The 14,641-nt window shown below is 44.0% G+C and overlaps 1 protein-coding gene across 1 annotated transcript in view; it reads left to right on the top strand.

Annotated features, from left to right (window-relative positions):
- Positions 1–14,277, top strand: part of SIDT1 (SID1 transmembrane family member 1) — a 109,120-nt gene extending 94,843 nt beyond the window's left edge. The window contains exons 22-25 of the mRNA XM_040224116.1: positions 4,189–4,294; positions 4,385–4,495; positions 5,841–5,954; positions 7,328–14,277. Coding sequence (XP_040080050.1) covers positions 4,189–4,294; positions 4,385–4,495; positions 5,841–5,954; positions 7,328–7,390 — 394 coding nt within the window. The 3' untranslated portion in view covers positions 7,391–14,277. The remainder of the gene's footprint in view (positions 1–4,188; positions 4,295–4,384; positions 4,496–5,840; positions 5,955–7,327) is intronic.
- Positions 14,278–14,641: the final 364 nt, after the last annotated feature.

The following is a 14,641-nucleotide window of genomic DNA, read 5'->3' as shown; positions in this document are numbered from 1 at the left end:
TCCTTCATTATTACCTCGGCTTCGTTTCCTCCTGTATGCATGCTGTTGCTTCACCCATGTCAAACTCTTTGCAACCCTATGGACTGTAGCCCGCCAGGCTCCTCTGTCCATGGGCTTCTCCAGGCAAGAATACTGGAGTGGGCTGCCATGCCCTGCTCCCGGGGATCTTCCCAACCTAGGGATCAAACCCGTGTCTTTACCAGGCAGGTTCTTTACCACTAGAGTCACCTGGGAAGCCCCTTTGTTTCCTCAAGTGACCTACCTCAAAGTAGAACAGTGCAGCAGAAGCACGTTTACGCTAGCTATATTTTATGTATCTAGTGTTTGCAACTTATTCTTAAAAATGTTAAAACCAGAATCAAGGATCCCAGGAAAACCAGAATCAAGTCATGAGAATTTGAATCTTATTTAGGGGCCATGTGCATCCAAAATAAACTTCCCACAATGTTGCTGCCCCAGGGGTTACCTTGGGGAAGGTCCATACCTGTGAAGGACTGTGCCTCACTGAGGGACACGTCAAGACGGGTGATTCTTGGCCGTGATCACCTGTGATGTTCGCTTGGCCACCCTTTTAGTGAAGACCCTACAGTCCTGGTGATTTTGTAAGACAGGGTGGAGGGTGCTGGTAGGAGATACGATAACGAAAAACCGATGACAATGTCCACAGGGTCAGAATCACCTGGCCTGTCCCTGCTTCTTGTAGAACTAAAATCAAACCAGGTCTGCTGCTCACAAGACAAGGTGTATGGCCTTTCTCTTCTTAGCAGGAGCTCTTTGGGACACCAACGCCTGCAGGGTCGGGGGAAATGAGGTGCAATGACACACTAGTACTGTGACTTCCCAGTAGGGGGCGGTACCTCCCCACTAAGGTTCTCCATCCTGAGTCTCCCATGGATATTACAGAAGTCATGGAACGGCTGAACATAACCTTGAGTCAGTCTCATATAGTCCTTGAAGAACAACAGTGGTGTGTATGTATATTCATATATACAGAGATGTATGTATACATATAGAGAGACAGAGTGAGAAAATAAAACAAATGTGGCAAAATGCTAATAACTGATGAATCCGTGTGAAAAGTATACAAGACTTTAGAGTATACTGAAGATTTCAAATTGTGAGAAGAGGAAATTTCCTATATTATATAGGACAAAGTCAGTTGAAATAAAAATTGAACAAAACCATTTCTTTGAATCATCTTTAATTTCCTTTATTATATTTTATAGTTCTTAGTATATAAATGTTTTACCTCCTTCGTCAGGCTTATTCCTAAATATTTTATATATTTATTTAGGTATGAGTTTAAAAGGTATTTTTTTAAACAATCAATGGAAAGCTATCCCATGCTGTTGGATTGGGAGAATTTATGTTGTTAAAGTGGTCATACTACCGAAGGCAACCTACAGATTTAATGTAATCTCTTTCAAGTTACCAAGATATTTTTCACAGAACTAGAACAAACAATCCTCAAATTAAATGGAACCATAAAGACCCAGAATTGCCAGAATGATTCTGAGGAAAAAGAAGAAAGCAAGAGGGATAACCCTCCAAGACTTTAGACAATGCTACAAAACTACAGCAATTAAAACAGCATGATATTGGCACAAAAACAGACATACAAATCAATGGAACAGAATAGACAGCCGAGAAATAAACTCACATATCTATAGTCAGTTAATCTTCTGCAAATGAGGCAAGAATATACAATGGGAAAAAGTCTCTTCAGTAAGTGGTGTTCAGAAAACTGGACAGCCACCTATAAATCAGTCAAGTTAGAACATACCCTTACACCATACAAAAAAATAAACTCAAAATAGATTAAAGACTTAAACACAACATAGGACTTGATAAAACTCTTAGAAGAGATTATAGGCAAAACATTCTCTGATATAAATCATACCAATGGTTTCTTATAGGTCAGTCTCCCAAGGCAATAGACTTGAAAATAAAGACAAACAAATGGGGCCTAATCAGACTTACAAGATTTTGCACAGCAAAGGAAACCATAACAAAACAACCAATGGAATGGGAGAAAATATTTGCAAACAATGCGACCAACAAGGGTTTAATTTCCAAAATATTCAACTAGCTTATATAATTCAATTAAAAAAAAAAACAATCAAAAAATGGGCAGAAGACCTAAATAGAGTTTTCTCCAAAGAAGACATACTGATGGCCAGTAGACACATGAAAAGATGCTCCACCTCACTAATTGTTAGAGAAATGCAAATCAAACTACAATGAGGTACCACCTCACACTGGTCAGAATGACCATCATTAAAAAGTCTACAAACAGCAAGTGCTAAAGAGGGTATGGAGAAAGGGGAACCTTCCTACACTGTTGGTGGGAATGTAAGCTGGTGCAGCCACTCTGGAAAACAGTATGGAGGTTCCTCAGAAAACTGAAAATAGAATGACCATATGATCCAGTAATCCCCTCCTAGGCGTATATCTGGAGAAAACTATAATTCAAAAAGAAATGGGCACCTATACAGTCACAGAAGCACTACTCACAACAGCCGAGACATAGAAACAATCTAAATGTTCACTGGCAGAGAAATGGATAAAGACGATGTGGTACACACACGCAATGGAATACTACTCCTCCATTAAAAAATGAAATAACGCCATCTGCAGCAACAGGGACGCATCCGATGCAATCCGTGTATATAATGCAGTCAGTGTATACCTGGGTCACTTGGCTGTACAGCAGAAGTTAGCACAACATGGTGAATCAACTATACTTCAATGAAAAATACTTTAAAAAATGAAACAAAAACGGTTAATAACAGCTTTACACTTTAAATACTTAGGAATAAACTTTGAGAGATATGTAGGATCTTTCTGCAAAACATTTAACTACCTCATTAGGAGATACAGACAAAAATTTAGCTAAATGAAGAAAGATAGCATGCCCTGGGTGAGAAAATCAACTATTGTAAAGATATCAGTTCTCAAAGTAATGTGCAAATTTAGAATCAGAAACTGGAACTAAGTTAATAGGGTTTTATTCGGAAGTTTATTTACCTAGTTAGACAGAATTTTCAAAGGTCTCTGCAAAGAATTAACAGAAGAAAGAAAGCACAGAGGTGTATAGTGACAGCCTAGCACTATCCAACAGAACTTTCTGGAATAAAGCTTAAATGTTTATTAACCACTTGTGGTTATTGAGCTCTTGAAACAGAGTCTGACTGAGAAAATTCACTTTCAATTATTTAAATAGCCACATGTGGTTACCATATTGGATAGTGCAAGCTAGCCTAACCTATGTTGGGAATTCCCTGGAAGCTCAGTTGGTAAAGAATCTGCCTGCAGTACAGGAGACCCTCGTTCGATCCCTGGGTCAGGAAGATCCCCTGGAGAAGGAAATGGCAACCCACTCCAACATTCTTGCCTGGAAAATCCCATGAACAGAGGAGCCTGGCAGGCTACAGTCCATGGGGTCACAAGGGTTGGACACACCTTGGCGACTAAACTACATCTGACAACCTATCTTAGATAATCTATAAAACAATAGTAACATGGTGAGGCACTGATTCAAAATTATAAATTAGTGAATCACAATGAAGAGGCCAGAAATCCAACTATATATCATACATGTGCAGTGTGTCTGTATTAAAAACAAGCTTTCAAAATCACAAGATAAGAAAGAGCAATGTAATAAATATTTCTGTTATCTCCTGCATTGCAGGCATTCTTTACCATCTGAGCTACCAGGGAAGCCCCACATAATAAAGATTTCTGTTATAACCGAGTAGAAATTTGGAACAAAGTTAAGGCCAAACCCCAACCAAATAAACTTCAGTATTTAGACAGCTAGCTAAAAATTGGTAATATGTGTCAAACCAATTATTGAGGCAGTTCTATGTCTAGTAATCTAATCATCTTAAATGCAAAAAGAAAAAAGCAGGATATGTCTAAAGGTATTCATGGTTGCAGTTTTTTATAATAGTGAACAACTGAAGGACAAAGAGAAAACTCATTTCAACCAGAGAGTACTGTTTAGGTACATCCACGGATAGGAACTTTATAATCATTAAAATGCATGTTCTGAAAGGGATTTAATAAATTGAAAGTTAAAAGGTTTTTTAATTCCCCTCCCACCAGAAATGGGGGTGGGGGTTGGAAGGGTGGGTAATACTCAAAATCCAGCTTCCTGGCTACACAACAATTCCTCTGTGTGTTCAGCGCCCTCTTTGGACTCATCTACCGACCCAGGGACTTCGCTTCCTACATGCTGGGCATCTTTATCTGCAACCTTCTGCTCTACCTGGCCTTTTACATCATCATGAAGGTAACAGCGGCTGCTGGCTGGGCGCTGCGGGCCCTCGTCAGGTGCCTGGGTGATGCATGCAGCCTGGCGGCATTTGCTTCTCACCCACAGCTTCGCAGCTCCGAGAAGATCCTCCCGATCCCATTTTTCTGCATTGTCGCCACCGCTGCAGTGTGGGCTGCCGCCCTGTATTTTTTCTTCCAGAATCTCAGCAGCTGGGAGGTAAGAGAAGAACAGTGTTTGTCTCCTGGACAATGTGCTCTCTCCATCTTGCTTTTCTGACCTTCCTACCTCCCTCTCTTCACGGGCTTATTGCTGTTTATCTGTTTTATATTCTTTAATGTGAAAGCTTGTTTAAAAGGGGTTGGTTTTATATAAATATCCACACATAAATGCTCAATAAATGCCGTGTCGTCATTATCAGGGTGGCGCTTCTTAAACACGAAGCCCTATCCCCACTGCAAATGTGATCTTCACTGTGTGTTGTATTATGATTGCGATCCTGTTCCCAATGGATGCTTAATATGTACAGAAAGCTTGATCAGTGTATCGTCGCCACCTTATAGTCATCATCCATAAACATATACCCAGGTAGTGAAGTGAAGTGAAGTTGCTCAGTCGTGTCTGACTCTTTGCGACCCCGTGGACTGCAGCCCACTGGCTCCTCTGTCCATGGGATTTTCCAGGCAAGAATACTGGAGTGGGTTGCCATTTCCTTCTCCCAGGTGCAGGTGTATATAAATCCATTTCACAGATAGGAAAGCTGAGGCCTAGGAAACTGGTGATGTATGTGAGGCATAGAACAGGGAGGAAGTCTTAGCTCCCCATCACCATAACCACTGCAATCAATGTCAGAACATTTTTATCACCCCAGGAAAAATCCTACATCCATAAGCAGTCCATCCCCATGTCTCCCTAATCCCTTAGCCTGAGGCAACCGCTCATCTTTTGTCTCGATAGATCTACCTGTCCTGGACATTTCACATAAATGGAATCATATGCAGTCTGAGTCTGCCTTCTCTGTGTAACGTTTCCTAGGTCCACCCTTGTACAGATCACATTATGTCAGTATCTGTACATCATGTGTTTTTATTGCTGAATAATGGCTCAGACAGTAAAGATTCTGCCTGCCATGTAGGAGACCAGGGTTCAGTCTCTGGGTTGAGAAAATCCCCTGGAGAAGGGAATGGCTACCCACTCCAGTATTCTTGCTTGGAGAATTCCATGGACAGAGGAACCTGGTGAGCTATAGTCCACGGGGTCGCAAATAGTCAGACACCACTGAGTGACTAGCACTTTGACTTTTCATTCCATTGTATGAACCTGCCTCATTTTAGCAGATGTTCAGTGGGTGCACATTTGGGTGGTTTCCACTTTGTGGCTTTTATGAATGCTGCTGCCATGAACATCTGTGGACACATTTTTGTGTGGACGTATGTTTTCTTGGAGGCTAATAATAATGTAGTGACCCAGGTATCTAGTAGCGACTGTAGGTTTCTGGATGCTCCGTCCTCACGGAGTTGAACTATGGGACTACTCCCCCACATCCTGCCTCACCTCCTTCCAGGGAACGCCAGCCGAGTCCCGGGAGAAGAACCGAGAGTGCATCCTGCTGGATTTCTTTGACGACCATGACGTCTGGCACTTCCTCTCCGCTACTGCCCTGTTTTTCTCATTCTTGGTGAGTTTATAAAAACTTTGCTTCTCTCTTTATATCTTGCATTCTTTTTTTTCTCTTCCCCCCTTACTTACATCCTCCTATTTTTAATTTCCAAGTCTTCATTATGATTTAATGTACAGATTATCTTTTTTTTTTAAACATTGTATCCTCTAGTTAAATCTTCATTTTGTTCTTTTACTCTTCAAAACTTTAAGACACAGTGATAAAATAGTTTTCCTTTAGTTGCACAATGCTTGGACTGTACTGATGATTAGAACTCATGTGCCCAGCTCCCCCAGGAAGCACTTTCGGTGGCACTCGCTACCATCTCAGCCACACTAGGTTGGTTATTCCTTCATGTTTCATACCACATTCCTTCCTCTCCTCCAGTCTCACAACATACCTTAATACAAACATTTTACAAGTTCCTGGAGTGGCTCAGGATAGCAGCCAGGCCTCTTGCTGCCTCTCTAACCAGTCTCTTTCAAATCTGCAGTCCCTTCGTTTTTTGCCCACACACATTCCCTGAAGCTGTGCATATTATAACAACCCAGGATGACAACTCCCAGCATACTTCCATCTTGACTTTTCCAAAATAAACGTATATGGTGCCTGCACACAAGTTCTTTTAACAAGTAATAGGGGCCTCCTGGGTTCACTCTGACCCTTTACTTTAGTCTCAGCCAAGGAACCTCAAGAGTGGAGCGGGGCCGCCTCCTAGTGGCCAGTTTGGGAAGTTTAACGAGTCTGCATAAACATTCTTCCTTAAGGCTCTCTTTAATCGTCACATTCTCTGGGGAGACAGAGATAATAAAAGTAGAGCTAAGAGTTCCCTCTGCATCACAGAGAGAGTGATGGTGGAGGGAACTATAAATGGAGAGTGGGGGAACAATTCTTATAGCAATACCCTATTGCAACAGAGTTTTATTCCCTTTAGGTCCCCATTCAAATGTCCCCTTCTAAGTGGTAATGTTGTCCCCAGCCACCCCCCCAAAATTTTTTTACCTCATCCCATCCCATACTCCCTATATTCCCTCCACAGTTTAATTTTTATCCTTAGTACATACTGCTATCTAACATAGTAGCCTCTGTTCATGCATTTGCTTCATGTCTGAAGCCCTCTCTCAAATGTAAGCTCCATCAGGGTAGACATTTGTCTCTCTTTTATTCTAAGCTGTATCCCTAGCATCTAGAATAGCACTTAGTAGACCCTTGATATATACTTGAATAAATGAATTGTGGAATTACAAGTGTCTATTAAGAGCAGAGCGCTGCAGAAGACATGAAAACAATTAAGTACACTTGTGAGTCTTAGAAAACAATTGTGAGTCTTAGAAAACAGGGACTTATCGCAACTGTGCATTCCTCTCATTTTTCTGCCCGTCTTGTTTCAGGTTTTGTTAACCCTAGATGACGACCTGGATTTGGTTCGGAGAGACCAGATTCCTGTCTTCTAAGCCTTCCAGCATGGAGGGCTGGGGAGAGAGAGCCACTGATCTTGGTGCTGTTTCATGAAAAATACAGGGACTGCAGCAAAGTCACCACTGCCAAATGCTCCACTCACCGCTGACGGGTGAGCTCTGTACACATTCCCACAGGGAGGAGAGGAGCTAAGGGGGACCCAAACCTGCAAGAAAGGGAGGCAGAAGAGAAGTTGCAGCTGTGGACAGAGATGAGCCCTCCAGAGTCAGAAACACCCACCATCCCCTTTTGTTGCAACTCTGAACTAGACGTGGGCAAGCTGCATCGAAGTCAACCACCTTGGGACTCCTCCTACCCTCACCTGAGACTCGCCAGCCATGGCAGAACCATGCTACACTCTGCCCTCCACCTGCCTCCCTGCCCAGAGAGGCCAGCAGCCCAGATTTCCTGCCCAGAAACTCCAGGCTGTGCACCTCTGTAACATCCGCTGCTCTAGATATCCCCAGACAACAGCCTCCTTCTCCAAGGTCCTGGGATGATGTGATTCCCTGAAGTCTGGTAGAGGGGTGGCTCTAAGGCCCTGCCCAACTGGGATAGATGTTCTGCAGCACCAGCTGGTCACCCCCACTGCAGGAATGCTGTACGCTTCCCTCAGGTTCCTGGAAGCATTAGGGAGACTCCAGGTTGGGCTCCAGGTTGTCACACACCCTTGGCAGGTAGCTGTCTCTGGGACCAAGGCGTGGGTGCTTCCCTGTTCCCTGAGTCTTCATCCCACCATTGTGTGTTGACCCCATGACTCAGGCTCTACCTTCTTGGGAAGGCCCTGTTTCTCCACAGATCAGCTCCAAGGTGGAAGGGGAAATGGGAAATTCTTCCACCATCAGGAGGAACAAGAGGAATGCCCGACAGCACTAGGAGACTGGTGACATCAGCATCAGGCCAACGGGCCTCGCACAAAAGACTTGGGCTCCTGGAATAGATTTAGCAAAGGCAAAAGTACCTCCAGTTCAAATAGCTCCATCCCGTGCCCACATCACCCTTGGGGAAGACATAAGTGTTCTCCTCAGGGTCACAGCTCTCACGCTCCTGTGCCACCAACCATGGCCCTCCTCGGCTGCTGCATGCAGATCAGGGCTCCAGACTCTCCCCCCGAGGTTCTCTGGAGGCCAGTCTCAGGGTGAGCGCATCTCCCTCCTCCTCTCCAGTTGCAGAGAGCTCAGCCAGTTTGGGGTTGTCTCTCGGATTCACATTCTCTCCCCAGGACAGTGTTGAAAAGCTCAGCAGCCCCCACCCTCACTCTCACGCTGGTGGCTGCTCTGCCCCTAGAAAGTCCCATTTTGACCAAACTCCCCTGTTACCTGGGCTAGATGCTATCATAACTTGTACATGCAAACACATGTACACAGGTATGTCTGCCTGTGAAACCGAAGTTACTTTCTCACCTCTGCTTTCCCAATCTTTCATTAGAGAAATGGATCAGCCACCCTTTTTAAAATATATTATTCTTTCTCGAAAACAATGTTCAAAACACATTTTTGAAGTTTAAATAGCAAACTTTCCCTAATTTTAAGAACAGAGATGCTTTCAATGAAGCATTGTGACCGTTTTTTTCTAAAATGCTCCCAAATTTGTAATTAGTCTTCTGTTATTCTTTGTTTCTTAAAAATTGTTGGCTTCCATAGGCCACATGCGGCTTCCCAGGCGGCGCTAGTGGTAAAGAACCACCTGCCAAAGCAGGAGACATAAGAGACATGGGTTCGATCCCTGGGTCTGGAAGATCCCTTAGAGGAGGGCATGGAAACCCATTCCAGTTTTCTTGCCTGGAAAATCCCATGCACAAAGGAACCTGACATGCTGTAGTCCATGGGGTTGCAAAGAGTTGGACACGACTGAGCGACTGAACTCAACACATAGGCCATATGAAGGCCACCTAGTAAATGGTTCTATTAATCTAACATCTAAAACAAATTTCAAACCCGTTTAACTTTGCTGAGTTGACCTAGTTCTTTTATTTTTAATGCACTAAAGGATTTTGTATCCAAAAAAGGTGGGGCAGGATGTGAACAACAAAGTTTGTTCAAGCACCCCTGTGGCCTGAAGTGAATAAACTGTAGGACACTTAACCTGCTCGGTAGCTTGTCTGGGAAATATGTCCATGGAAGTGGAGAGGGGGGCCCTGTAGAAATGGATGGATTATGCTGCTGTATTCTTCAGCATTGTTTTCTGACAGTGTCTGCTGAGTGCTATAAACTCACATATTGTGGTTCGGTTTTGTTCTCTGCAGCAGGACTGAAAACCCAGACCAAGCCTGCTCCTATAAATATCAATTCTAAATGTATTTGTTGTTCGCTCTTTCTATTGTGCTGATTTGTGCAGTGGTAGGAAGATACAAGAAAAGCATTTGACTGTGTCTGTTGGGTTGATAGGAACTCAGGGTGGAGGGGGTGGCCAGAGTTATTCATAGTGGTCCCGCATCCACGCTTAGCACAGGCCTGTGCAAATTCTGTGCTCATGGACTTCTCTCTTTACATGAGGGGAAGGCAACTCTGAGTTCAACAGGAGGGTAACGGGAGACAGCCAGCCTGTGAGGAGGATCTTGGCAGAGGCACAGGGTAACGAGAGCAGTTCACTTGGAGGGCAGAGACATGGCAGCCAGAGGGGCAAAACGGCACATAAGAAATGGGCTCTTCACACCTCTGACGAAGGCTGCAGGCAGCCCCAGCTGTTAGCACTGGGTGGTAGAGGGATCAGCCTGGTTCTATTTTAGCAGCAGGAGTAGCCAGTGGAAAACCAGAGTCTATCTGGGGAAGGGACTTTCCGTGGCTGAGATGGAGACAGCTCCTGGAGCAACGACCGTGGCAGCTGCTGCTTCTGTGGCTCCAGGCAGCCCCCAGAATGATCTGTGGGGTCACAAATGTATGTGTCAGGGGAACAGTAATACCCAAATATTTCTCCTCCTAGGAGACTGTCTAAAGCTTGGGGAAAGGGGGAAAACAAAAATAAACATTCTTCATAGAAGGACCTGTTGGGTCTCGGAAAAATTCTCGAGTCAGACTTTAGTCCAGATATGTTCATCTGCTTGCTGTGTGACCGTGTGCAACTCTCTGGTCTTCACCTGCCACATCTACCCGACACTCCATGGAGCAGAGCAGGAGGAGCAGTGCCTGCAAAGAGAAGATCCTCACCTGCGCCTCTTGAATCCTACAGGGTGGCAGGTTCCCGTGCTTGGATGGCATCTCTCACCCGTGCCGGCCCTTCATTGAAACCAGCTGTGCTGTTATCTGTCCTCAGTCCCAGGAGGCCCTGAAGGGGCTGGGAGGCCTCTCCACCTCCAGAGGAACTGTCCCGAGTTAACAAATATCTCCCTCCCCTCCTTGTCCTTTTAAAGCTGCATTTCACAGATGAAAAATCGCTACCAAAGCTACAGCCAAGTGGAAAGTCTGGCTGTGCACAAAGTCACACCTCATTACTGCCAGCTCTGCCCTGGGAATCTCAGAGAAAACCTAGACTTTCTCCTCTCCCCAGCAGTTACTGCTACCACGGTCCAGGGGATGCCCTGTGCAAACGTTTCCCCTGACCCTCCCCACCCTTATCTGTAGAGAAAGCTGGGATGTTCAGCCTGCAGGTGACGAAACTGGTCCCAGAGGAGGCCTGGGAGCGTCTCCTGGTGAAACTAACGAAGATCATTAGGAGTAAAGTTAGAACCGGAATCTGCCCGAAGTAAAGTAAAGCCCTTGTTTACCATAATTTTGCCCAGCTTTTTTTTTTTTTTTTGGCTTTGCTTTTAATGCTCTTTGGTGGTGTTACGGAACCAGGTCCATTTTATCTGACGTACAGCAACCAAAATGCCGAGACGCTGAGGTTCGCAACAAAGACGGGGTTTATCGACATGGCAGCCATGCAAGTAGACGGCAGAACAAACCAGATCCTCCTCCGCGAAGGCACGGAGCAGGGTATATCTGGGATGAGGAATAAAGAAGCCCCGATGCACGGTGGGCTGGAGCGCAGGGAGCGTGGCGAGACGGGAATAGGTGATGGGGGAAACCTGTGTCGACATCTTTCCTGCAGGCGTGACTAGGCTACGGGCATCTGCACATTCCAAAGGGCACAGGTAGACACCCGCGCATGCCCAGTTGGAGGGTCAGGGGGCCCACCTAGTTTCAGCCAGTTCAGCTGAGCTAGATGCCACTGACTCCAGGTTCCTGGAAAACATCTCAGGCAAACAGGTTACTTATTGTCTGGGCCACATGCAGCTTGGAGGACGTGGGAGTCTTAAAACAACCTTGATTAGGGAATGCAGGGGAAATGGATTTGACTAATTACCAACAGTTTCAGTGGGAACAAGATATATTTGTGTGGCTAAGTTCAAATGTCTCCTCCATATTAAGGCACCATCATCAATAAGGTTAATCACCTGCTAAATCTTAGGCTTTAACACATGAATTCAAATAAGCTTGGTTAGGGTGGTGGATCAGCCTTTGCCAATTAGTTTCTAAAAGGTGGTATAAGGGGACCCTTCCCTCTTTCTAAATATCTGTAGATTAGAAGTTTTCATGATTTCCCCTGAACTAAGAATTTTAACTCCTACCTCTTTTTCATTGCCTTGAAGTCCCTGTCATCTAAGGCTTATCCATTTCACTGGAGATGAAAAATAGCTAACCACCATATAATAGCTTTGAAGTCATATCACATTACAGCTATGCTAATGTCTGGGTGCCCCATTTCTTATCCTAGTATTATAGTTATGACTCAGAAGACAAGAAATTTAAACACTGCAATATTTTCAAGTCAGAACATACAATCCCATTGTGGCTGGTTCCTGGGCCCCTAATTTCCTCTGACTCTTTACATTCTTTGTGAATTAGAGCTTTTAAATCCTTTAAAGAGAAGATTATCCAAATTAACTCAAAGCCCTCCCTGTTAGGGTGCTCTAATGTTGCCACCACAGAAAAAAAAAAAAAGTTGATCTGTGTTTCATGATTTTTATTGTGTTGCTTATCTGGGCCTTTCACAAAGTTCAGTACCTGGATCTAGGCAGGCCTCTTCAAGGGACAGAACAAGTTCAGGCCTGAGGTTCACCCTGTTTCTCTCTCAGTGTGGGATACCTTGTCAAGTCACTTGCTTTTTAGGGCATCCATTTCCCCTTTATCTTCTTCTCACCAGCTCTCTGTTCACTTATGTAGAATCAGAAACACTGCTTCAGTGAAAAATCAATCAAGAAATATCTGGGCCAAGCACCGCGAGGAACCAAGCACAGCAATGAACTAAACACAGTCTCTTCCATCATGGGTCTATGCTCCAAAAGAGGAGAAACAAATAGTTTGTTCATTATAAGCAGGCAAAGAGCTCCAAGAAGAGAATGGTCTAATGCAGACCCAAAGAGAGTCCAAATATTTATCAGCAATATTTATGCCCAGACGTGTAGCCCCTAAACTACTGATACAACGCTCAAAACCAAATTCCTAGAAGAAAATATCTGATAGGTTTCCAGGAGGACCTCTGCAAGAAGGTGTAGATTCTCGCCATCGTGGCTGCCAATTCTACCACACGATCAAGCAAGGAAATAGAATAATTGGAGGCACTCTGCTCAGTGTCAGAGAGAAGGTGCTACAAATAGTTCCCAGGAACGTACAACTTTGATGACATTAGCTTATTGCTAATATTGTGCCAACTATGTCAGAATTTCAAATTGACTTTCGAGTGCTAGAACAATATAATAACTAGGTGCGTGAAGAATTAAGGAGAAGGAAAAGCTGAGATGAGGCAAGAATAAGCAAACGTAAACCTGAGAGACCAACTTGAGATTCGACCAAAGGTCTGGTTCAAGCAGAAGTGTTTCCTGGGAAGCTTAAAAGGGAAGGGACCAATGAGATTTCAGCCTGACCCATCCCTAAGAAACTATAAATGCAGAAGGTGGCATTAAACAAAAGGGTAAATTGAGACTTGATTGGGACACAGAGGGGAAGACAGCTGATTCTTTGAGTAACAAAAGTTTAAGAGTAAACTAGAAGGGAAAGAAAGTCGTTTACCTTCCAGAGAAGCGCCGGGCAGTGGTGTTGGTGGCACACGTGACGGGAAGAGCCTAGAGAATGTTGTTTTAGTGAGAACTCTGTGAAGATGGTCAGAGAAGAGGGCTGAGCCAAAGGAGGTTGGATACTCTTTTGATGTGGTCCAGTTGTGAGTTTGGTTTTGTTTTCAGGAAGACTGAAAGCAAAATGAAAGAGACCCTTAGGCTCCTCTGAGCTGAGGCTGCCGAGCGGGGCAGTACTTGAAAATGTCAATTTGGACTCGCAGGAAGGTTACACTGCTGGGCTCTCACAACCTGCCTGTCATACCCAGAGGAAGAGAAAAGTGAGTCCTCTCCAGTGAAAGGGGAGAAATCAGAAAAATAAGACAAATACTTTGAACCAACAACCTCAGTTTTCCATAAGAAAAACAAAAGTCACAGTTTTAATCCCAGCAGAGGACAGAGACATAAAAAGAGAGATGATTGAGGTGGGATCATTTTAATTTATCCTAGAAGAAACAAAAACAGCTCCATCTCCCTAATTCCTAGGAATTGCAAAAACCCCTCCCTGCTGGAGGACAAGCACGGGACTGAGGTCTGAGGTTTGCCCTTTCAGTGGGATCTTGCTATTGGAAACTATTGCCCTCAATTTTCATCTCCAACCTCTACAAGATTAACGTTGGCAGAACTGATTATTAAAAGAGCAAACGTGTCATTGGCATTGTGCCAAGGGTTTATATATATTCTATACACTGATCCTGAAATACTTACCACCACTAACCCCTTGAAGTTTGCGTTATTACTATTATCCCCATTTCCCAGATGGAGAAAACTGAAACATCGAAATAAGTGGTTTATGTAATAAGAACAGAGACAGGCAAGATAAATTGTAGCTTTTATTTGTGTCTGTATATGCAAAACACAGCCTGGAATTGTATACCCCCTGAACATATTAACAAAAAGCGAAAGTTTTTCCAAAATTGAGATGTTTGTTATATAAACCTGAGTGACACTGAACGCATTGTGCTTTAGGAAAGCCAACCAAAATAAAACTGTGGCTTTGAATCATGTGGGCTCCCTAAAGTGGACTCTTGCTTCAGTTTCTAAGCTTGTACAGTTAAGAACCAAAGCCCTTCTTATACACTCACTGACTACATTTGGCAAAACCCTGAAGACCCAAAGACTTTCATTTTAAATTAAAATATACGTAGCCTAAGCTGTCAGGTCTCTACTGGGAGCCTGTTGGTTCACAAACAAAATTAAAAGTGAAGAGAAATCA

Source organism: Oryx dammah, unplaced genomic scaffold, assembly GCF_014754425.2.
Source record: "Oryx dammah isolate SB20612 unplaced genomic scaffold, SCBI_Odam_1.1 HiC_scaffold_2, whole genome shotgun sequence".
NCBI lineage: Eukaryota > Metazoa > Chordata > Mammalia > Artiodactyla > Bovidae > Oryx > Oryx dammah.
This window is presented reverse-complemented; position numbering and strand designations above follow the sequence as displayed.